This window comes from Lathamus discolor, chromosome 15, assembly GCF_037157495.1.
Source record: "Lathamus discolor isolate bLatDis1 chromosome 15, bLatDis1.hap1, whole genome shotgun sequence".
NCBI classification, from domain to species: domain Eukaryota; kingdom Metazoa; phylum Chordata; class Aves; order Psittaciformes; family Psittacidae; genus Lathamus; species Lathamus discolor.
Genome location: NC_088898.1, coordinates 9,903,299 through 9,927,861, shown reverse-complemented (window position 1 = coordinate 9,927,861; position 24,563 = coordinate 9,903,299). Strand labels below are relative to the sequence as shown.

The 24,563-nt window shown below is 54.3% G+C and overlaps 1 protein-coding gene and 1 long non-coding RNA gene across 5 annotated transcripts; both read left to right on the top strand.

The window, feature by feature from the left end:
• The first annotated feature begins 922 nt into the window (after nucleotides 1-922).
• Nucleotides 923-7,628, top strand: TOR4A (torsin family 4 member A). 4 transcript variants are annotated; one of them, XM_065695356.1, is made up of 2 exons: nucleotides 923-1,059; nucleotides 4,471-7,628. In XM_065695356.1, exon 2 carries the CDS (start codon nucleotides 4,506-4,508, stop codon nucleotides 6,102-6,104), a length of 1,599 nt encoding a protein of 532 aa, XP_065551428.1. In that variant the 5' UTR covers nucleotides 923-1,059; nucleotides 4,471-4,505; the 3' UTR covers nucleotides 6,105-7,628. The 4 variants fall into 4 exon arrangements, with proteins under 4 accessions (XP_065551428.1, XP_065551425.1, XP_065551426.1 ...); XM_065695353.1 differs by having other exon boundaries at nucleotides 924-1,059; nucleotides 4,467-7,628; XM_065695354.1 differs by lacking the exon at nucleotides 923-1,059 and adding an exon at nucleotides 1,470-3,440 and having other exon boundaries at nucleotides 4,467-7,628.
• Nucleotides 7,629-10,338: 2,710 nt separating this feature from the next.
• LOC136022278 (uncharacterized) lies at nucleotides 10,339-17,532 on the top strand. Its single transcript, XR_010616113.1, has 3 exons — nucleotides 10,339-11,444; nucleotides 11,635-12,738; nucleotides 14,936-17,532. It is a non-coding gene; the product is annotated as an uncharacterized LOC136022278 (long non-coding RNA).
• Nucleotides 17,533-24,563: the final 7,031 nt, after the last annotated feature.

The following is a 24,563-nucleotide window of genomic DNA, read 5'->3' as shown; positions in this document are numbered from 1 at the left end:
ACTGCCCCATCCATATCCCACCGCCCCATCCATATCCCACTGCTCCATCCCTGTCCCACTGCCCCATCCATATCCCAGTGCCCCATCCATATCCATATCCCACTGCCCCATCCATATCCCACTGCTCCATCCCTGTCCCACTGCCCCATCCATATCCCACTGCCCCATCCATATCCCACTGCTCCATCCCTGTCCCACTGCCCCATCCATATCCCACTGCCCCATCTTTATCCCACTGCCCCATCCATATCCCACTGCTCCATCCCTGTCCCACTGCCCCATCCATATCCCACTGCTCCATCCCTGTCCCACTGCCCCATCCATGTCCCACTGCTCCATCCATATCCCACTGCCCCATCCATATCCCACTGCCCCATCCATATCCCACTGCTCCATCCCTGTCCCACTGCCCCATCTTTATCCCACTGCCCCATCCATATCCCACTGCTCCATCCCTGTCCCACTGCCCCATCCATATCCCACTGCTCCATCCCTGTCCCACTGCCCCATCCATGTCCCACTGCTCCATCCATATCCCACTGCCCCATCCATATCCCACTGCCCCATCCATATCCCACTGCTCCATCCCTGTCCCACTGCCCCATCCATATCCCACTGCTCCATCCCTGTCCCACTGCCCCATCCATGTCCCACTGCTCCATCCATATCCCACTGCCCCATCCATATCCCACTGCCCCATCCATATCCCACTGCTCCATCCCTGTCCCACTGCCCCATCCATATCCCACTACTCCATCCCTGTCCCACTGCTCCATCCCTGTCCCACTGCCCCATCCCTGTCCGGCTGCAGCCGCCCCTGGGTCGTGTCTCCCCGCACGATGCCGCCGTGATGTGACTCAGGCACCAAGGAGGGCTCTGAGCAAGAGAGGGGAGAGAAAAGCGGCCCCGCGGCCGTCCCCCGGCGCGGGGAGAAGGAAGTGCCTCTCGGGCCACTCCTCCTCACCATTTCCTCCCTGCGGCCGCAGCTGTAGACGGATGAGGAGGGCAGAGGAGCCGCCGGCCCGGCCGAGGCTGAGGGGGACCCGCGGGGACGCTGCGGTAACTGCGCTCGGTTCGGCGGCCCCGTCCCACCCCCCTTTCCCTGGGCACCCCTTTGCCTCGGCCGCCTCCATCTCCATCCCTGCCACCACCTCCTGCTTGTCCCCAGTGGCCCCTTTCCACCAAAACCCACCCCAGGTTCATGGGGACCCTCCTGTTCCCGCTGGTTTCAGGTGCTCCGAGCTCTTCCCTCCGCTTGCTGCCCTTCCCATCACTCTCGGTCTCGGGGACTGGCAACTGTTTGTGCTGGGAGCGGGGCTGGAGGGGTTTGGTGGCACGCAGGCTTTCGGGGTGGCGCGGTGGGGTTTGCAGTGCCCTGGTGTCACCCTTGTGCGGTGGCTCTGGGGAGGGCGAGTGCCTGCCCGCCCCGACACAACCCTGGACACAATCCGTGCTCCTCAGCTTGCTTCCAGGCAAGGTCCCCGGGCAGCTGAGCTCGGGCTGTGGGGCTGTGCCCTGTGCTGGGGCCGTGCTGGTTGCTGGTGTTGGCCTCTGACACCCTCTGGGGCACTGCTCGCGCTATGAGGGGCCGTTTTCCTCCACGTTCCCCCTGGAAACGCTCAGTTTTGCCCAAAGGGGCTCAGCTTCCAGCTGGGGGGGGATCAACCTTTGGGATTTTCCAGCTGTTCCCTTTTCCCAGCGGCTTTGCTAACCCAAGGAACCTGAATCTGGGGGCAGCTCCCTTCTCTCCAATGCCAACTTCGGGATCCAGCAGCCAGCCCTTTAACCAGGGACACGTTTCCCTGTCTGGTGTCTGGCTCATTCCCATCCGGAATGCCCGGAGGCTGCCCCCATCCCACTTGTGTCCTGGCTGCCTCCCTCTGCCCACGCAGGCTCCTCTGTTGTGGAAACCTTGTTTTGACGGGCGCAGGGTGACCCAGGGCTGCAGATGTGATGGGAAGAGCTAAAGGAGGAAAGCCGGAGGATCGCAGGGGCTGGGTGCAGGTCTGCCTGCGGTACCGGGCACAGAGCAGGGCCTAACGGTGTTTGCATGAGCACTTGGGATGCTCTGGACGTTGGCGCTGGGTTCTTTTCCATGCTGTTGTTCCCAAACATCCAATTAAGGTGCTGAAGGCTCGTCTCTGCAAGCTGGCAGCGCCGCCTGCCCGGCCCTGCTCTGACATTGAGCAAGCGGGGGCTGCTCTTGCAAAAGAGTCCATGTAAATCCCAGCAGGTATTAGGAACTGAGTCATGGGCTCAGCAGGATCATTTGGTGCGTGACAGGACAGATTCCTTGCTGAGGATGGATTCAGCTCATCTGGAGGGTTGGGCATGCCGTGCCGGTGGGACGGATGTGCTATGTGGGCTCTTGGATTTTGGGAAGGGGGGTCTTGAGCATCTCCTGGCTAATAAGTGCTCAGTCCTTGATGTTTTCCATCAGCCTCACAGGGACCTTGGGGTCCCTGCACGGACACAATGGTGGTAGCAGAGTCAGCTCCAGGCTGTGAGGAGCTGAAGTGCTCCATGCTTGGGCAGGGGGGTGACACCCTGCTGTGTGCCGGCAGCGTCCATAGGGAAGCATTTGGGATGTCTCATGTTTCCCTGCCAGCATCCTTCTGCTCCCTAAACCTTTTCCCAAAACTCCCACAGCTCCCCCTGGCATTCCATCACCCCCTTGACACCTGCCTGGGTTTGGGGCTGAGAAAGCATCACTGCGTGTTTATGGGATGTACGTGTGTTGTCCTGTCCCCAGGCTGAGCTCTGTGGTGTCCCCGTTCCCTGGGGACCGCGGCCTGTGCCGGTCTGTGCCACAGGAGCTGCTCCCAACAGCTTTGGGGACAGCTTTTTGGGTCCCTTTGGGTCCCTTCAGGCCCTGTGTGATCAAGGCAGAGTCTGTGAGATGGAGAGAAGTGAGTGAGAGAGCCCAGGGTGCTGTGGGGACAGCCCAGGGTTCCCAGTGGCATCCTGGTGGCCCCCAGCCCTCCTGCCCAGTGGCTCAGCTCCTGCTTGCAGGAATCTTGTCCGGCTGGTTCTGCTCTGGGCACAGGCAAATCGTGCACAGGGTCAGCAATTAACACGCAGGGCTAATTGCTCCACAGCAGATTAGTGCTGGGCTGGCCCTGGCTCTGATCCCAAACCAAGCCGGATGCCAGCACATGGTCCAGAAATCACCTTGTCCCAGGGCAGGGGTGAAGCTTTGCTCGGCATACGCCGGCATTCGAGAGGAGCCAGGGAAGGAGCCTGGTGAAGGGAAGAGGTGGCTGGGAGCGTTTCCCAGCACCGGCTCCTGCGTCAGCCCCGTGCTTGGGGAAGTAAAACCTTCTCCGGAGCGTGACATTCGGCAGCTTGGTAACTTCCTGCTGGGCTGAAGCAGGTTAATGATGAACCCTCGGTCCTCCTCCTCCTGCCCGGAGACGTGCTGCTGCCGGCAACACCGAGGGGTGAGCTTTCCTGGGCGGCCGATGAAGGCGGCTCTGCTCTTCCTGCTCTTGGGGTTGGCAATGTCACGGTGTCAAACTGCTCCTGCGTCAGCGCTGCTGCGGTCCTGAGCTGGCTGGAAAATGCCCTCCCACTGTGACACGGCTTCTGCCACCACCGCCGTCGTGCCGGGCAGGGATGCAGCCGTCCCGGTGCTGCGGCAGGCGGAGGTGGTTGTGTGCGGGTCCTGGCAGCGTGGCAGCACCAGCCCTGGGCAGGTGTTTCGCCTTGGGGGTTACCTTCATAGAGCCCTGCCGCTGGAGCAGGGTCTCTCCTTCTCCTCCTTGCGCACCGACCCAGGTTTGTCCGTGCGTTCTCCGTGCAGACGGTTATCCCCAGGGATGCTCGTGTCCCGGTCCTCATGTGGGAAGGACACAGCGGCTGCTGCGTGTGCAGGGGTGTGAGTGTGTGGGCTCGTGGGCAGGGGTAGGGGGTAGGAGGGTCGGGGTGCTGTGAAGAATTCCCCCCTGGGAGATGTGGAGCCACCACAGCCCTGTTTGCGCAGGGAGTTACTCCTGTGCACACACCCTGTGAGGGCTCTGTGGGTGTGAGTGACAGCGTCCCTTAGAGAGGTGTACGTGCGTGTGCTGGTGCACTGGTGTGGGTTTGTGTCCTGCTTAAATAGAGCAGGGAACAGGACTGGCAGCTCTGGGTCTGCCTGTGTCCTGCCTCCTGCTCTGGGCAGCACGGAGCAGAGCCCCGGCTTTGGCTCCAGCCTGCTCTGAGCTCTCCTTCTGGATGCGAAGGCAGGGCTGGGTTTGTGATAGGCATCAACTTGATTTGTTTATGCTGAATTTCATCTGGAGTATTGCATGTCTAGGCGATCTTCCAGGGAGTTAGCTTAGGTCTGACAGTCTCTCTCTGCCACCTTGCGATTGCTGATGGGTACAGGTCATCGTTCTGCCTATTAGAAGGTGGGGTATCTAATTTGACTGTCAATGGTCACTTCAAAATCTTGCAAAGATTGATTTTTACACTGTTCTTTTTAGATAGAAGATGATGTGAATGAGCTGTAAGAACCAGATGAGATGGATGAAGAGCTACCCTGTGCTGAGGTGGATGGAGAAGTGTACTTTGCCATGGAGGATCTGGGAGGAGAGAAGCAGTGTGAAGAGAGTGATGCTGAAGATGTGTCCTTTACTGAGAGTGATGCAGCAGGAGACATGCCCTGTACTGAGAGTAATGCATCAAGAGACATGACCTGTGATGACACCAACCTCACAGAAGAGGCACCTCGTGCTGAGAGCAGTGTGGAAGGAGAGATGCCCGGCACTGATGGCAACGGGGAAGGGGAAATGCCCTATGCAGAGAGTAATGCCAAAGGAGAGGGATCTTGCTATGAGACTGATGAGGAAGAAGAACCAGCTACTGAAATCCCTGCTGCTTCCAAAAGAATGTATTCTATTTCTTCTCCCTTGCGGGCAATCATCCGCCTGCGCCGGCGGTACCGCGGGCAAAAGAAGAGCCGGCTGCATTTAGAGCTGCCCCGAGAGAAGCCTTCTGAGCTCGTCCATACGAGGCTGCTTCAGAGGCAGCTTTCCCTGAACCAAACTGGCCTGTACGGCCCTTCCATGTCCCTCTTTAACCAGAGCAGCTTTCAAAGTTCCCAGCACTTCACCTTTGACACGTCTGTGGAGCAGTACGCTATGAAAAAATGCAGGCGGAAGAAGAACCGGAGGAAATCCAGGATAGTGCTGTACCCCGATAAAACAAAGAGATACCTGCCAACGGAGGAGAAGAGCAAGGCAAAACGCTGCCTCCTCTTGCTCATTGTCATTATCTTCTTCCAGATTCTCAATGCAATAGAGAACCTGGATGATAACCTCCAAAAATATGACCTAGATGGTTTGGAGAAAACCATGCACCGGGAAGTGTTTGGGCAGAAGGTTGCTGTGGAAAGCATTATGGAATTACTGAAAGACTACCTGGCTACCCACATACACAACAAGCCTCTAGTCATCTCTTTAAACGGCCCAACAGGAGTTGGGAAGAGTCATGTTGGCTGGCTGCTGGCCAAACATTTTCGTTCCATCATGGACAATGACTTTGTGCTTCAGTACTTTGTTATGCATCACTGTCCCAGCGGCATGGCCCCACTTACATGTGAAATAGATTTGTCTAAGAAGATCTCTGACATGGTCACAAGAGCCGAAATAGAGGAGAAGATCCCATTGTTTATTCTGGATGAGGTTGAACTCATGTCTCCAGTCCTGCTGGATACTCTCAGCCGATTCTTTGAGCCCAATCAAACCAATGAGTTCCTCAATGCCATCTACATTTTAATAAGCAACATAGGAGGTGGTGAAATAACCAAGTTTGTTATCCAGAATTCATCTGCTGAGATCCTGCGTCAGCAAAGGGGAGCTGAAGAACTGCTGAGCATCGTCCAGCCTGTACTGATCGATGCCCACCCTCTCTGGAAGTCTGCAGATATCATCCCATTTGTCCTCCTGGAGAAGACTCATGTCATAAACTGCTTCCTAGAGGAGATGAGGAGGGAAGGGCTGTATCCCGACCAGAAACATGTTGAAAACTTAGCTAGTCAGCTCAGTTACTACACTACTGAGGACAAGCAGTACTCCAGGATGGGCTGCAAGCAGGTTGTGGCCAAAGTCAACCTGCTGTAGCGCTTTACTGCAGGGACCAAGTCCTGCTCTCGGGATTTGCAAAAGGATCCTGGCCTTCTGGAGGAGTGCATTGCAGCAGGCTGCGGTCAAGGTGTCCTCCTCAGCCCTGCACTGACCTTGTCCTGGTCCAGGTAGAGGGATGGCAGCCTTGTGGTCTCTGTTCTCCTCCAGATGCTTCACTTGTTCCTAATGTTCTGTGAATAAGGCCTGGGCTACGAAGCCCAACCAACCTCCCATTAACTGCGAGATGCTTTGTTCCTCACATGCTCATTTGGGATACTTGTCATTAAGGAGTTGTGAGATGAGAAGAGACGCTGTGAGGAGGAGGAAATAGTAACTGGGTTACTGTCCCTGCAGTACACGTAACCATCCCTCACTCCTTCTCCAGGCTCACAGTCTTCAGCTCTTTGTTTTTCTTGGTCCTGGCTGGTGGTGCGCAGAGCAGAGGCAGTGCCGGATGCCTGGGAGAAATAAGAGGATCATAGAATCACAGAACCCCAGCCTGGTTTGTGTTGGGAGGGACCTTAAAGCTCCTCCAGCTCCAACCCCTGCCACGGGCAGGGACCCCTTCCACTAGAGCAGCTTGCTCCAAGCCCCTGTGTCCAACCTGGCCTTGAGCACTGCCAGGGATGGGGCAGCCACAGCTTCTCTGGGCACCCTGTGCCAGCGCCTCAGCACCCTCACAGGGAAGAGCTTCTGCCTAAGAGCTCATCTCAGTCTCCCCTCGGGCAGGTTCAAGCCATTCCCCTTGGCCTGTCCCTACAGCCCCTTGTAATTGTGTAAAGAACAAAAAGGATTTGTGGCTCCTCATCCCCAAATGCAGGGCAGTCAGAGCTCTGCTTCCTGCAGCTCCTACATCACCGCATGCTCCAGAGAATCCTTTCTGGATCTGTTCCTGAGCTATTGCTCTTCTGAGCTCATACCTGAGCTCACCTTTGGCACCTCCAGTGAGATTTGTGCCCTGCGAGTCTGTCTGGGCTCGTCTTGAAGACTGCAGCAATAACCACCGCATTGTTTCAGCTCTGCTGGTGGCGGCTCATCCCCAGAGCTCTTCTGCTTTTGCTCCTGGGTACCCTTCACCACCCCATTACCCAGGAAGCCCAAAATAGCAACTGACATATATTAAGCAACACACACTGGAAAAGACAGTTTGGGCTGTCTGGGCCGAGCGCAGTGGGAATCCTGGGCTTGTTCCCGCTTGTGCGAAGCCAAGAAGAGGTTCTTTGTCATTGAGACCGGGGGAAGCACCTCAGGAAAAGCACATGTGCTTGTTCTGTGCAGGCCAATGAGCAGGTATTTATGACATTGCCTTTTCAGGGTTTGGGTTTGTGCCCAAACCCCCTTCTACAATTTGCTGTGAATTATCCTCTACACAGTCCTGTGGATGTTTGCACTGGTGGGTTGATTTGCCTCTTTGTAATGTGGGCTCCAGAGACTTCCATCACAAGCTCCTGCTTCCAGAGCTATTGTCAGGAATGAATCCAAATGATCCCAAATAAAATCATTCGAAGTACATTTCCTTTATTTGACTGAAATGTGCTTTTCTTCCCAAATTTCTCTTCTGGATGGATGTAGCTGCACTTCCATGCCTGTGCTTCCCAGTGACTCACATTGGGATCAAGGCTCCCGGTGCACTGTGTATGTGTGTGCAGCTCCTCGAGGTGCACTCATGGAAAGCCAGATCCAAACCCCACAGCATGCAGCAGTGCCGGGAGCTGTGTGCTGCACGGCTCCTCCATCCCCCTGAGCTGCACAGGGTGGACAAGGCTGCAGACCAGCCAAGTGTGTCCTTGCCTGAGGTGCTGCTGGGCTGGAAGGCCTGACTGAAGTTCCTTCACTCGAAATCATCCATTGGAGAAGACTTCTCATGTAGAAGAGCCCGTGAGAGCAGCTGGGCAGAAGGGCTGCTGTTTGCACGGCCTAGGGGAAGGGCTCTGAATGAAACTAAGCCACCTTCTGAGTGCAGTGGCCACAAAACGTGATGTGTGTGAGCTGGTCTCCACAGCTTAGTGAGACTTTGCTACCAGGACAGTTAATCCTGGTAGTAGAAATCCTGGTTTTATCCCGGATAAGAAACAGAAACGACTCAGGGACCAGGATTCCCCTCCTTTTCCAGCTGGGAGCAGGACAGAAGCTGTGTGTTTTCTACCCAGGTCTCTTGTTTCTGGGGGAGTTGCTCCAAGCCCAATCCCCATGACAGGAGAGACAGCATCACCCACCTGGGCTTGGGAGCTGGAAGTGCCACCAGTGTCTGCAGTGCTGGACCGCAGGGATGCTGCCGGAGCAGGCACCCATGGGTGCTGGATTGCAGATGGCTTCTGTGCCATGTCCACCAAGAGCTGGGTGCGGGGTGGCTCTGGGCTCACTGGGAGCAGCTCAGCACCCCGTGGCTCAGCAGTGTAGGGCCTCATGCTGCCTCTTGGGGAGATGAAGGACATGTTGCACTGTCTTGCCTCCCGCTCCATCTCACCCCACTTCAGCACATCAAGTCCCTCCCAAAGCAAAGCTGCAAAAGGCATGAGGTGCATCGGTGCCCTGGGCACCCTGAAACCCGCCAAGGTCTTTGCCTCCCACGAAGCTCCTCTCAGTGCTAAGAAGTGGGGCTCAGCTTTCTGCTGCACAAAGACCATCTCATCCCTTGGCCAGTGCTGGGGAGGACAACCTGGCCGGTGCTGTACCTGTGCCAGCCCTCCTCACACTCCCAGCCCACACCACAGCCTGTACCTCTGGAGGCCTTCATCAGAACACACAGCAATCTGCAGGCCATGGAGAGAGCTCTCCCTGCCAGAAGACAAGGATGTGGCCAGGCTGTCCCCAGCCCCAACTTGCCCAGGGATCAGATCCCAGCTCAAATGGCTCTTCATGGTGTCCCATCCCCAGTGTCCCCCAGCATGCCAGCTTAGACATCTGTCCATACTGCCCTAGACCCCGAGCTGCTGTGGGAACCTCTGCAAAGCCACCAGCCCTGCCAGGCACCTTCAAGGCAGGGGAGCTGGCCCATGGCCAATCTGCAGCGCCGAGCACCAGGAGCCTGGTGGCTCTCTCAGTGCTGTGTGCAAAGGAAGCTGGTCTAGGGGAAAGGAACCGTTAAGGACACAAACCTCACAGTGTCCCCTAATGGCTGCTGCCACAATACGGGAGAACTTCGCAGCTCTGCCAGCACCACTGAGGTTCTCCTTCACTCGGCACAGGAGCAGCCTCCTCTGCTCAGAGCCAGGAGGACCTCTCGAGGAGTTACTCATCACGTTGCTCATCACTCAGCTACTCCTACACGTACCTGGCCAAGCCCCCACGGTGGCACACACCTGCTGTAGGGCTGTGGTGATTGATGGGCCTGGGTGGAGAAGTCAACAGCTCCTCCTGCAGCACAGCTGAGGCTGGAGGACCAAAGCATGGAGGAAGTTGAGGCTTGTCTATGGTCCCACTGCCTCTTGGAGGCTCGGATGCTCCTGGCATGGAACCCAGGGTTCCCATGGAGCGCTTTAACTCGATGGGTATGGCTGAAAGGGCAGGTATGTGGAAACATGCTTTCACCATAGACTTTGTCCTCCTTAGCCTGGGTTTCTTTATCCAGTTGCATTTTCCAGGGAGAACCCTGGTTGAGCTGGAGGGATGGGATTGAAGTTGAAGGATGGAGAGAACCCTCCACGCTGGGGTGCTTGGACTGCTGGTCCTGCTCTTCCCCTGCACAGCCCAGCTGTGTATTGAAGGGCTGGTGGCAGCCTGGACTCCCTCACTCTGGAGGCATCCCTCCTGCCTTCCCTGCGCTCTTGGCTCCCTTTGCCTGATGAAGGGTTCGTTTCTCTGCGGTAGCACTGGGCCATGGGTGTCACAGGGTGCTGGGACAGCTGGTCCCAAGGGCCCATGTCACCAGGATGGGTCACCCTCCTGTGGCCAGCTCTTGCTGCCTAATGCACCGTGCACTCAGGAGTGCGTACAACACATGATGGAGTAGGGGGCTGCAGAGGGCATCATGCTGTGTTGCCTGTAGACTTATCCATCCATGAGGGACCTCTTCAGCCATTCTTTACTCTTAACAGCTTCTTTGTAATCCAAAGATCTAGAAATATGACTTTGGAGGAGATATTGATAGGGATGAAAAGAATTGCTGTGGCTGCACGTCTGTCCTGGGCCTTCATCCAGCTCCTCTGCATGCCCTGGGTGAATGGGGGCTGCCTGGTGTGTGGGAGCCCAGAGCAGCTGTGGCTGCCCCATCCCTGGCAGTGCTCAAGGCCAGGTTGGACACAGGGGCTTGGAGCAAGCTGCTCCAGTGGAAGGGGTCCCTGCCCGTGGCAGGGGTTGGAGCTGGAGGAGCTTTAAGGTCCCTTCCAACACAAACCATTCTGTATCTGCTATAGGCATGGGTGTAGGTGGCCCTAGGAAGGCTTCCTCAGTTGCAAGAGCTCTTCCTGAGTCAGGCACACCTTCCTGTCGTGCTTGGAGCAGTGATTCATGGAAAGCAGCTCCTGCCCTTCTGCAGGCATGGTGCTACCTTTGGCCTTGAGCAAAGCGCAGCTGGTTCAGTAATCAAAGCAGGGCTGGGACAATCATTTCCCATCACAGGCTGGCTGGGTCTCATGGGGTGAACAGCAGGTACTCTGCACCCCACAAGTGTATCCCAAAGCCAGAATGGCGTATGGGGCAATCCCCATGGGGAAAGTGCAGTGTGATTCCCAATAGGTAAATGTGGGAAGAGCTGTTGCTACTGCCCATGAGAGCATAACAGTGATGGAGGAGGGTAAAAGTAAATACGAAACGGTGTCTTGCACGGCACGGGAATTGTGACCGCATGGGTCACAGTGTGGTCTGTGCTGACGGCTTCCCCAGGGCTGGGCTCAGGTCAGAGGGGCACAAGCTGTCATACATACGTACAGCACTGTCAGACCTTTGCAGACCTGGGCTGCCTCCAGGAGCACCTCCCAGTGAAGAAGATGCACCAGTCAGCACCAGCTCTGGAGGTACCAATTACCCTTCCCCATATCAGCCACACCTGACAGCTCCCCACTCCCTGAAGACTTGCATGGGAGGAAGTGGCCAAGCATGCTCAGAACCCTATTTAAGCTCAGCTGGAGCCATCAGTCCCTGTGGGAGCTGTGTTGAAGGACTGTTGCTGTCCAGCATAGGTCTGTCTGTACCTAAACTATGCTGTGCTGATCCAAGACCTCAGTCTGTAGCCTGTTGTTTCATCTTGCTCCATCACCACGGGCCTGCCTGTTCAGTGCTTGCCCTAATTTGTGGGTTGATTTCACACTGGACCCATCTCATCACCATGGTGTTGCTGGATCTGGACTTTCGGGTTGCTCTGGACTCTTGGTTGGACCTGGCTGGATCTCCATGCAGGTACCATGGGATGGGTCCTGTTGGACCTGGGTTCCTCCTAGCTCTCCCTTCCTGAAGGAGCTGCCTCTTGGTGCCCCTGATATGAGGGCACCTGGGGGGGGCAGGAAAGGCCATCAGGCCAAGTGTGCAGCAGTGGGTGAACACTGAAGGGGGCCCTGTGGGAAAGGCACTGACTGCTTTCTCCCTATAGGTGCCTGAAGCTACAGGAGAAGGCAACATCCCTCTGGCATCCAGGGTATGACCTATGTTGGTAGAACCCTCCTATGGTACCAGCAGACCCCCTTTGCTGGGGGACAAGTGGTTCCCGACACCTGCACCTCCTTCCCTGCTGAAGAAGCTTTGCTTTGGGCTGCAGGATGGATGGCTGGGTCTGCCCAGGGAAGGAGCAGCCTGGGGTGATGCAGCACCATGGGCAGCCTGGCTGGTGAAGGTGTTGCCTGTGCTGTATCCCAGGGTGGGCTTGTGCCCTAGCACACTGCTGCACGGCCTGTGCTCCATCCCAATGGCATCTCTTTTCCATGCTACTGTTGGAGATGTCCCCCTAAGCTGTGTGTGGTTCTGACATAACCCACCATCGCGCCTTGTGCCCATGTGTGGACTGAAGCTGCTTCCTCCTACCCAGCTCTGGGTGGCTTGTCCCTGCCACACCAGCTGGCAGCGAATGGCACTGGGGCTCATGTCTGTGGGTGCTCTCACTGGATGCCGGGTGCAGTAACCCTGATGCCTGGACAAAGAGTGAGCTGCAGAGAGATGGAAACGCAAACAGCTCCCTGCTGGGGCTGGCAGGGGTGCACTGATGCCTTTGCTCGTGTCTCTGGGTGTTGCCCGTGTCCCTGCTCAGCTGCAGGGCTCCATTACTTTGCAGCTGGGCTCTGGGATGGTGTCCCTGCTCTGCACCTGCAGCCCTGGTCACCTCTAGGAGCATCATCCAGGACAGCTTCCCAGCCAGTCTCTCCCATCCTCCAGTTGCAGGAGGGCCTTTAGTGATTCCTGAGGAAGAGCTGCAAGTTGACCCTCAGGTTGCTCCTGCACGTGAGCTGGGAGGTTTGTCCTGATAGAGAGTGTGCTAATGAGCTGCTTTCACCAAGCCTGTGGGCTTGGAGCACTGCAGGCATGATCCCAGGTTCCAGGGCACCCCTGTACCAGGGACCCAGCTGCCTCCCCTGCATGGCCCAGGGCTGTGGGATGTGCCCTGTGTTTCCCCATGGACGTGGCCTGGCTCCAGCAGAGGAAGGCGGCTGCACATGCACGTTCTGTGTGAGCTCTGGTTAACTTCAGCTGCCTCCAGGGAAAGGTTTGTATTTAATGTTCCTTAAAAGGAGATAATCCTGGGTGTCTCTGTGACTCAAAGCGAGCCAGGCTGATGCTGCTCCCAAAGGTGGGTGCTGGCTGCTGTGCCCAGCCTGGCAGTGATGCTGGGTCCTCCCTGGGGTTTCTTTCTGCTGTGGGAAGGTGCTCCAGTGATGGCACAGTGCTGACCAGTGCTCTGTTATGCACTGCAGCGTTGTGCAAGCCTTGCTGGGCTTGCCTGGTCCTTGAGCTCCCCATGTGCTGCTGGAGCTGCTCCTGCTGCAGTGTTCCCCCACCCCAGCAGGACCTTGTTCTCACTGGCAGTGCCTCTGGCCATCATGGCTCTACCAAGACCCACAGGGGATGCGTGACATTGGCTTGGGGCACCTGAACAGAGGTTGTGTAAATTGAGGTACCACTTGCAGGGATGTGGGGGTGACAGTAAGCCTGTCTCCACGAATGCTAATGGAAGTGTTCAGGCCAGGTTGGACGCAGGGGCTTGGAGCAAGCTGCTCCAGTGGAAGGGGTCCCTGCCCGTGGCAGGGACCTTAAAGCTGGATGAACTTTAAGGTCCCTTCCAGCACAAACCAGGCTGGGGTTCCATGAAAATATTCCCAGGGCAAGGAAAAGCTACTGATGATTCCTATCAGGTTAAGTGCTTTGTTGCTTTCTTATCGACTCCTGCGGTCCTCACTAAGCAGATGAGCTGCAAGCAGAAAAGCAAATCTTATCAGTGGTGGCAGGGCTGCAGGAGGGAAGAACAGAGCGAGGACAGCTCAGGTAAGTCGGAGCTTTCTCAATAGCTGTGAATGATGCAATTTACCTCAAGGTGCAGAAGGAATGTCTGCAATGGCTTCTGAGATCACATGAGGATGGGTGAGCCTCTGAAAGGTGGAAGGAGGACAAGCATTCCCTTTTCTTGGGAAGGAGGAGGAAGGCACAAGCACATAGGAGCAAATGTATTATGTGTGAGCTTATAGAAGAGGGGGGAGAAATAAGTTAAGCTGTGACCATAAAGTCTAATTTCTTCCTTTCCAAGAATGGCTGTTAATAGTTACTGGGATGAGCTGGAAACAGCTTTCCAGAGCTGGGGAAAGTTAGTATTTCCCAAACAGTGGGGACGACAGAGGTGGGATTTTGTCTGCCCATTGAATGTGGAGGGGATGTGGAGCTGGGAGGCCTGCAAGCACTGCAGGGGACACACTTGGGATGGAAAACACAAACTGGAGGAAAGGTCTGAGAGAAGCTGCTGCAGAGGAGGGTGGGGGTGAGCAAATGCATGTTCCAGGCTGGGGAGGGCGAAGGGCTGGGAGGAAAACAAGCCTGGGGGGGATCGCAGCGCTCCCACTCCGCACAAGGGATAATACCTCGGGTTCTGAGGAAGGCAAACATCCAGAAGTGTACAAAGAGGTGTGTTGCATATGCGAGGGATGAAGTAATGCGAGGCCTCGCTGGAGCACTGTGGCCATATTTGGGCACCCTCCTGGGGAGGAAGACCTTGGTGAGGGGGTGATGCAGCCCAGGGCGAAGTTTCAGGTGAAGCATGATAAGAGGTTTCAAACATGCAGAAGCCTGGCAGGAGCAGACAGCAGTGCTTGGTTACCTCTCATCCATGGCAGGGTGTGGATTGAGTCCAGAGAGTGAGGAATAGGTTAAACTTGAGGAAAACTGCTGTAACTGCAGTAGTGAAGCACCAGAATGGATTTATTCGGGTGGTTGCTCCATTGCTGCCACTGAACCCAGTGGAGGATTATTTAGCCAGAGCTGTAGGGCTCTGCCTTGGTGGTTGCACCACATCCCATGTTGTCCATCTTCTGTTACCCTTTGGTGCCTGTCAAGGGGTCAGTTGTAACCTTCTGCTCAGCACACAGCTGGTCTGACTTGCAGTGCTCAGTCTTCACAGGGAGCACAGCAATTCTACATTACTCCTTGGTTTCAGATACTAAAATACCTGGGTTCAGGTACAAAGTTTCAGGCACCTGCATCTGCAAACTGTCAGACTTGGGAAATGTGAGATCAGCAAGTAACTCCCTGGACAGATTGGTTTTCCAGGTGGGATCTGTTAGAAGGACAAGAGAATCAGCCAATATTGAAACTAGAGCATGCAAAAGAGTTAATCGTGTAACTAAATTCACCTAGAACCTCATTTACTTCCCCTTGACACTTTTCCCTTATTGACTTGGTTTTCTAATTGACATCAGGTACGGGGTTAGCTTCTGCACCTAGAGCTGCCTCAGGACTCGTGGCCATCTCCAGGAAGTCCCTGCAGAAGGGGCAGATGCCATGGCATGGTTTGATATTCTCCAGTTACAGATGTGGAGCTGGTTGGTGGCTCCCTGTGCAGCAGCAGAGCATCAGCTCCTCCTCCAGCTGTGGAGATCACTGCAAAGACCCGCTAACAGGTCTGTGCAGGATGCACCCATCCCAGGATCTTCTGTGGATGCTATTTTGAGCTTACTGCCACTGTGCTTCCTGTGCTGGTTGATCAACCCACCCCTCAGGCTGGGATTTAGCTGCCCTAATTTTGGCATCCTGAAGTCTGAGTAAGTCTCTCCTGGACTTCCCCATCCCTGCTTCCTGGAAAGAGGCTGCCCAGGAACCCAGGCCTAGGAAAAGGCCACCTGGAAAACCTTCCCTGAGCTGCAGCTCCTGCTCGGGGATTCCTGGGCAGGGGTGGACCCCTGCAGGTATGTGGTACCCATGCAGCCACAGGTTATTCCATCCCTTCACGCTCTCTTCTCCTTGATGTGACAACAGGCTGCTGATGGAAGCCACCACCACTGCATCCCACTCTTGCTACTCGCCCATCCTTACCCAATGTCGTCCATCTAGGACAGCGAATTCCTGCAGGCCAAGTTTGTGCTAAGCTGCTTAGTTTGCTACCACAGCTTGTAAAAGCCGTCACTCTGAGCTGAGGACAGCTCTGTGGAAGCGTCTTGCCCTGCATTTTGATTTTACTGCTAAAGGTACATCTCCCTGCTGGGGCCTTACCCTGGGGATGTGGCCGGATGGAGGGATCACTGTGTTCTCCCCAGCCTGGGGCCCCTCACCAGATCTCAATGGCTTTTGTTAACCTTTGGCATCAGCTTTCTCAGAGGGTCATGAAGGAGCCAGTCTGAGGGAGCCCATCCTTCACCAGATCCTGGCTTCTCACCTGCATAACGTGTATGTACAGTTTAGAGGCCAGTAAGTGATAGGTGAAGAGAAGTAAAGCATTAATGGCACCCAAAATCTGTTTTCGCCTGTATGTTTTCCCCTCTCCTGCCCTACAATGCACTGCGCTATTCAAGTGCTCTCACTCGAGCCAGGTCCACGTGGTACCTTGCCTGTTCTTCCAAGCAAACAAACCCAAAACATCAATGGAAAATCCTGGAGAAATATTCCCAGATCGTATGGTTTCTTTTGAGACTCTGAGCTGCCTGCCATGAGCTCAGTGCAGGTACAGGAGGAGCTGCAGGCGTGACTCTGAAACCAGGGAATCTGTTGTGTTCCCAGCCCTCCCCAGCTTCCACATTTTCACAGCCCAGCTCTCTGTTTCCCAGTAGCTTTTCCATGGCTGCAGTGAAGGGGTTTGTACCGCTCATAGCTGGCACAACGTGCTGTTACTCTCTCATACTGTCGCTGCTATATCACAGCGAACTGCCCAGCTCTTCCTGAGATGACTTCATAAATTCCTCCTGTGGGATGGAGGTTTGTGACTCACAGCCTTGCTTTGCCTATATGAGGTCCTGCCACCTCCCTGGGTGCTGTGGGGGCCTTGGGAAGTGAGTTCTGAGCCTTTCCTTTGAGCATAAGCTGGTCCTTGGCTTCAAGGTTGTTGCTTCCCTCTCTAGCGTGAAAAAAGCTGTGTGTACCTTGGGTTTGCTCCAGCTATTGCAGATGATGTAATGAGCGGTTCTGCCCCTCCCTGCAGACTCTGCAGCACAAACTGCACTCTGATTCTTGGATGTCTTGAGGTCAGAACATAGCACTGAATGTTGCAGAACGCCTTGGCCTGACGCGACCCAGTGTCCTCAGCTCCATCAGTGCTACGGCCTCTGTCGGCTTCAGCTGCAAAAGCAGCTCTGTGCTGGTTCTTTTACTCCCATAAATCACATCAAGACCTTTCAGGCTGCACCCTTGTGCCAAAGATCCAGCACCTCCACCTCTGAATGTTGTTCCTGATGCATCCAAGGCTCAGGTTCTGGCTTTGGTGATCCCTTAGCGAAATGCACACAGGTCTCTGGGTTAGACAAGGGGGTTGATGAAATCCAGTTCAACAGAAGTTGTCTTTCTTCTCCTTGCACCTGGTGGGCAGAAGATCTGCTTCTTATGGTGCTGATTCATCTTAGTTCTCACTTGAGGAGGATCCAGTGACCTGCTTGGACAAGCTCACCTGGGAGTTATAAATACACCTCTGTGTAATACTCACATGACAATAAGCTAATGGGTCATGATAATTGCCAATAAGAACAGGATTTGTCCCTGCAGGTAGAGACCCCTCTTCCTGGGGCTCATCCTGAAGCTGGGTTATTACTTGCCTCCCTACAGCTGGGTGTTGGGCAATGCTGGTGAGATGGATGAGGTGAAGATGTGGAGCTTCACCAAGAAACCTCTACATGATCAATTACACAAGGTGATGCTATTGGTGTCAGAGCTGGAGTCAACTTCTGGACAGGCTGTGTTCCAGTCCATCAGGAGCTGCCCGTTAACTACACCAAGGCAGATACAGCTCATGATGGGACAGCTGGGAGAAGATAGATGGGTCTGTCCCCTTGGCTATGATGCTGGTTGAAATAAAGGGGGTAGTTGAAAGTCATACTGAATGTTTGCTTTTTGGCCTGTAACATCCACCCTTCGCTCATCATCCGGGCGCTCCTAGTGTCCTCTTTGGTAGCTTCCTGTGGCTCTTCCTCCTCTGAACTGAGTAGAACTGGCTGAAGCCATGGCCTGCGTGCAGGAGGGTTCGTTGCTAATCCCTATCCTGATTCATCCACGTGCTGGGACCGGGGTGGATCCGAGGCCTCAGACACCACAGGGCGAAGCAGCAGCACTTTACATGGTTTATTTTCTTATTGCATGCTGCTTTTAAGCACTTCAGTGATTTAGGTGCTGCCTGACAGCACTGAACCAGTTATGGGGGTGGATGCCAGGCAGGGATGCAGTTAGGACATGCCACTGAGCAGAGCTTTGGCCAGCAGTTAAGGGACAAGCCATTGTACCCCACTCCAACCAGCTTCCATGACAGATGGTGACTACAGAGGCTGCTTGAGCCAATTCCTTGCTACTTTAGGAACTGCCTGGAGTTGCCAATGAGGAGGTGAGTTGGGAAGCAGCAGTTTGTCTCCAGCCCTCCAGACTTTGCCTTGTAGGGGGAGAAAAAGATGACCAAAGGCCTGTTTTGAAGCCCTGGCTGTGTTTCAGGTTTAAGCATTCATTTAAGGCCCTGCCATGAGGAAGGTGTTTTTCAGCAGCGGGTCTTGTGGTGAGCCAGCAGCTTCAGACTCGGTTTAAATGGGGGTTAGGGATGAGTGCAGAATCAAGCAGTGTTCCTGCTTGGAATTACTGACCATCAGCTTGGAGGTGCTGGGTGGGCCAAACCAAGAAATGGGACTCCATGTATTGTAGTCCCTGTGTTAGTAGCTACATCTTGGTTTTGCCCAAGACTGAGTTTCCAGTGGAATAAACCTGATGACTGGGAGTTTTCACATCGTGACAGCAGGTGACATGATGGTGATTTACAAAGCTGAAAGCACAGAAGTTCGATGCTTTGTGACTTAAAGACAACATGAATTTGTTCTTCCAAGAAGCAGAAAGCAAGCGAGGTTATGGACCCCAGAGGGTGAAAGGAGGTCACAGAATGATTTGAGTTGGAAAGGACCTTAAAGATCATCCAGTTCCAAACCCCTGCCACAGACAGGGACGTGCCAAGGTGTCAAAGAATAGCTTTAAAAGTTGGGGTTTTGCTCCGGTGCTTTGTGGTGGCTAACGGCTGCTCGGGAGAGGTTGCTGTGTTTAATTTCAGGTTAGCCATCCAGAGGTGGTTACCCAAGGCCTCTGCAGAAGTCCATCTTTCCTTCTCACCTGCTCCATACCAGTGTGAAGTGCCCCACGCTGACAAAGATACAGGAAGTTTGCAGCTGAATCTCCTAAGCCCATGACAAAGGTGCCAGAGAGCCGCAGACCTCTCCAGCAGGTTTGTGGGCACTCAGCCCCCTCAGGCTCTGTTTAGTCATCATAAGGCACAAAGAATTTGAACACGAGTGTTGTTTTTTTCCTTTTCTGGGCATCTCTGAGACCGAGCTTGCCAGAGCAAGTGCTGAGCTTGCTCTTTTTCTGGGGCATAGTGCTGAGATTGCACAGGATCATAACAGAACCTGGGGTCTCCCACCTCCGTCCCTCCAGCTCCAGGCCAGAGATCCCGGCATGGGACGGGAAGGCAGGGTAGGAAGGTGAGAGTCCTCAGACTGTTCTGTATAGTAGATGGGTGAATTCTAATGATGGATACACTCTCAAAAGCACTGAATATTCTGAAGGCAAAGTTCTGTGACAGACAGCTGTAATAACTGAGAACAGAGGTGGGGAGGAGGAGATTTGGAGCATACTTTTACACTCCTGTTAGTGCCCGTGGGCAGATACCTGGTGCTGGGGGCAGACACATTCCAGAGTGGTTTGTGAGTCAGATGAGCTCCTCCCATCACAACTTCACTCATCAAAGCAAGTATTTATAGCACAGGTAGGAGTAGGGAGAGAAATCAAAGGCGAGCTTCCCAGAAAGATGCATAAATCACTCCAAGAGTTCAGCTCTGGGGTTCTGCATTTTTTGCTTTAATACGAATGAATAAAACTCCTGTTGTTATTAACTAATATCTCTTACTATTATTTCATTGCTCTGCTTTTTGAATTAAACCCATCTTTGAGCAAAGAGGGTATTTCCATAGAGTTCTTCCAGCTCTCAGAGCTCTCAGGCTGCTAAGAACATGCTGGCTTACACCAGAGAAAACATGTTCTCCAGCACTGATCTGCTGAAAAGCAGTGCAGAGAGGCTGCCCGGGCCGATGTTTGCTGACCCAGCTGTCAGGAGACCTTCAGGCCTTGCAGCAAAGCGAAGCAGGAAAGCCAGGAGGGTGCTGTACCCAGCGCAGGTGAGGAAGTATTTGCCACGTCAGGAGACAGACCTAGCCAAGCGGTGGCTGCTCTTCTTTGCTGGCATCATCCTCCTGCAGGTCTTAACTGAGGATCCTGAGCAAGAAGGACTGGCCGGGGGGAAGAGCCTTAAAGTGCAGCCACTCTGTGCACCAGCGTCACTGAGGGCTGCAGGGAACAGTTCCAGAGAAGACAGAGCTGTTTCAGAGGCCCCAGCAATCACTTTCTCATCAACTCATGGGCACCAGCCTCTCAGGCAAACCACAGCAGATGTGCCACAACAAGCAAGGAGACCTCTGCACGCCTTCTGCAGGCAATGCGTGGCCAGTTTCTCTTGTGCAGAGCAGTGAGCTGTGTGAGAAGCTGTGCTCCTAGACCTGCTCTTGGACATCAGCTGCTGGAGCAGCACCGTGGCCTGGGAACTCTGCACCCCTCCGAAGGGACACCAGGACTCTAGATGGTGACTCAGGGCCGGCAGTGGCTGGAAGAAGCATTGATGAAAAGCCAGGGCTGCAGCAAGAGCTGTGCAGGTTTTACTGCTGATTCACTCATGACTCTGACCAGAAACTGGTTTCCAAGAGCTGTAACAAAAGGCTGCAGGAATCAGTTTTGCGTTCCTGGGTTGGGCTTGTGCTGTGCTACCTGCCTGTCAGGGTTGCATAACTTTACTCAGTGCCTCCACTTGCATGCTGTAATTTAGTGTCAGTTCTCACGAATCAGACGTAGCTCAGCTCTCAAAATGATGAGAGTGCAAAGATCCTGTGTGCTTTGCTCCCTCTGTAATCCTGTAAGAATAAAACTGCTAAGATCAGACTTTCCCAGCGTGTTTCTCAGGGTTTAAAGTTAAGATTTGCCACACTGCTGCATGCTGCAAAGTGCTGAGCATCCTAGGGAAACAAAACTGTCCAACCAGCAAGAATAGTGGGGTCAGAGCCACAGCACGACCCGGACACAGACACACTGGTGCCCAGCACTGGGAGAGGGTTCATGGACCTGGGTCAGAAGCTATGTCTCCAGTTGGGGACATAAGGCACAATATGAAGCAGAGCCCCGGGATAAGGTATCTTCTTGGGAAAAAGATGGGAGGCCCCTAAAGGAAACCATGGGACATGCTGGGAAAGAGGGTTTGTCAAGGGGGAGGTTGAACTAGACATCACCAGCGGTCCCTTCTAACCAACACTTCTACCATTTCTGTGTTCAGCAGGGGGTTACTGGGAGTTCAGCAGCACTTTGTGGTTCTGTGTGTGAGAAATGGGGCTGGCCACAGGTCCAGGGCAGTATGTGTGTAGGCTGTTTGACAGAGTGAATGGGATGGTGTCTGCTGCAGCCGGTCAGATACAAGCAGGCTGCATGAGTTCAGAATAAAGAAATCTGTCTCAGGATCAGCTTCTGCTCCTTTCCCAGCCACAGGGCTTATTCCAAAGAGCCACTCATGGCTCCTTGCTGGAAACACAGAGTCCAGGGTTTCCAGTGGATATTTTGAGCTTGTTGAATTTCCGGGGCTGTTTTATCAGCTGCCCCCGAGGCTGGGATTCAGCTGCCCTAATTTAGGCATCTGAGGAAAGTCTGAGTAAGTCTGCCTGGGATTTTCCCAGCCCAGCGCCCTGGGAAGAGTCTGCCTGGGGAAAGGACACCTGGAAAACCTTCTTCAAGCCAAGCAGGGCTCCCCACCATGAAGGTCAGTCCCAAAGGCCACACCATGCCTTTGCAGCTCCCTGCTTTGCCTTTGGGTCTCCATCCAACCTTCTGCTCTGCAAAACAACCAGACTTTTGCTGGGTTGCTCAAGGCTGCGTCCAACCCAACTTTAACATCTCCAAGCATGGAGATTTCACCACCTCCTTGGCCCACCTCTTCAGCCTGGGACTTAATTGAGATCTTTCCCATGCCACATGATGACAGACAGCTGGTGCGCCTCACATAGCTGTGCACTGAGATAGGTGTCTCAGAAAGCAGGTCTGCTCATGGCAGCAGCAATTAGTTCCTCAGGCCCTGATAAGAGCAGAACTCAGATGCTTTGTAATGACCTAAAGCAGCTGCACGTGACCTAGGGCTGGAAGGAAGCTGGATTGCACATGCAGTGATTGCAGAAGAGGTGTGGAACAGCCAAGCACAGCACTGCAGGCCAAAACAGAATGGAGCAGGGAGCTGTAGCCCACAGCAATCCCAAACGGAGCCGCTTATCTCAAAAACACACAGCTGAAAACACCGACAGAATTTAGCTGCTTCATTTCTACTGGGAAAAAACTCCAAAGGAGCAATCTGTCCATGTGCGTGGAGTAAGGAGCAGCTGGGACAGGACTCCTGTGAGTGGTGGTCCAGGATGAGCCTTTCAGAGGGGCTCCGCATCCCTTGTGTAGGCAGGGAAAATATGCAATCAGAAGGAATAACTGAATGTGAAGTCTTGTAAATGGTTGGAATTGTAAAGACTGTTGAAAAGAAAAGGATCTTTTAACAATGGTGTCGGTGATGAAACCCTTCAGTTGATTGCAAGCTTGGTGAGCAGAACTTCCCGAAAGCCCAGCACATCCCAAAGACACCACGGGAGGGCAGCAGAGACAGAAGCTGAGCAGCACCCACAGGCAGCGGCCTCCAGTGCTTCAGCCGCCCAAGAACGAAGCTGCAATGGCGCATACAGCGGTGCTGAGGATGCTGTCAGTGCCTTGCAGAGAGCCGACGTGTGGGGAGAACAGAATGTGTCAGAAAACCCCACCTTGGTGGGGCATAACTCAGCAACATAGATACAGACACCTTAAATATAAACCCCTATCACTGAGTGATGAGGTGAGGTACAGGTGAGAGGTTTCATTGTTCCACGCAGCACGGGATGGTGAGCTGAGGTGTACGGTAACACAAGTATAACAGAGGCTGCCATCAACCAACTTCCAAGCCAGATACTGACAGCTTAAGCCAACGTAACCACTGAAAAGTCATTTCAGGCCTGGTAACGTGAACAAGCTAAATACGAGGAGGACCGTCACAAGAAGGGTGTTGTGTGAAGTCTGGAGTTTCAAGTCACGGTCAGCCCCCGCTCCCCTCTCTAACGTTCCTGTTTGCTCCAACATTGCTTTTGGCACAGTGTGACACAGACAGCACCAGCCCAGGCTGAGGGCAGGAGGGCAGGACACTCCTAGGAGTGCACATCCCTGCTCCACAGCATGGTGCTGGGAGTGCTGTCGCCCAGGCCTGTTGTGGCTATTCCCAGCCCTGCCAGTACCAGGTGAGGGGGCAGCCCAGCAGGATGGCTTGGAGCCCTGCAGTGCCCTGCAGGGATAATGTGTCTGCGCTCCACTTCCATCGACAGAGCAGCGTATCCAGACAGGCTCTGTACCAGGGACATGTCAGGACCCAGTCCTGCATTCCCAGCCCCACACTGCAGCTGCCTTTTCTGCGGGGGGAGCCCCTTGCACCCCAGCTCTATTGCCCCAGCAGCCTCCACGCTCACCTGCAGTCCTTGGGCCAGAGCCTGTCTCACTCCTTCCTCTCCCAGTGCTCCCATTGTGCATGCTTCAGAGCCTTCCTGATCCATGCTACATCCCCAGCCCCTTCTCATAGCACTCCTCCCCTCAACCTCTTTCTTTATCCAAGCCTCCTCAGGCCATCTCAGCCCCACCACCCTTCTACTCCACAGTCCCCCAGTCTTGCCACTGGGCACAGAGTCCTTTGCTCCAGCTCACATCCCTGACAGGAAAATCTCTTGACTTTCAAGCAAACAGCATCCAGATGCGCACTGGGAGCTGCCCTTGGACATTCCCACCATGTTCCCAGCCTGGAACAGTCCCTGTGGAGCAAGGCAGATGCACGACCTCAAACCCAGGCCAGGGACCGTTCTGGCAGTGTTGTTACTCTTGATCACATTCCTGTACCCAGTGGCATCCCCAGGAGCTGCTGCATTTAGCACTACAGATGTGTCCTACGGGACCAGGCACACTGGGAGATGCAGGACTCCAAAGATGCTCCTCAAAGGAGCTGTATTTCCCTGGTCCCAGAACATGAGCACTTGACCCCCTGTGCTGAGCGGACCCAGGGCTCAGGAATTCTGCTGGGGGAGCTGTAGAGGATGGTCCATAACAGCTCTGTGGCAGGTTTTTGACTCCCGGAGCCAGCACCGCTCCCCCTCACTGCGACACACGGGCACGGATGCTGCTCCCTGCTGAGGCGTGCCAGGGAATCGTAAACACAGCTGGTTTCACTGGGTGTGTTGTTCACCCCCGGGCTCTCTCCGAGCTGGACTGAGGATGTCTCAGGAGTGTAATGGGGAAAAACAAGGCAATGTTTTCTCTGCTGCACTGCCTCCCCTGGGTATTACCTGCTGCACTGCTCCAGGGCACAACCGGCTGCCTGAAAAAAGGGGGAGCCTGAAAAAACTGCTGTAAAAAAGGCTTAGAATAAAGACAAAAGTCAAGGGAAACAATAAGAAGTCAATAAATCAATGAGCAGCCTAGTGAACACATAGCGAGGTCTGCACCTCTCCTTGCCTCACGGTGTTAGAAAGCCACTCAGCAGAGCCAAAAGCCATGAAAGTGGTTTGTGTTCACCCACGTGGCAAAAAAGGAGTGAAAATTCTTTATGGGAGGCAGAAAGGTTGATGATAAGGAGCAGGGGGTTACACTGACAGCCAGTGTTCTGCTTCCTGGAGCAAAGCCATGCTCCTCACTGCTGTTTGCTCTTAAACAAGTCTTCAAAGAGGCCATGTACTTTACACG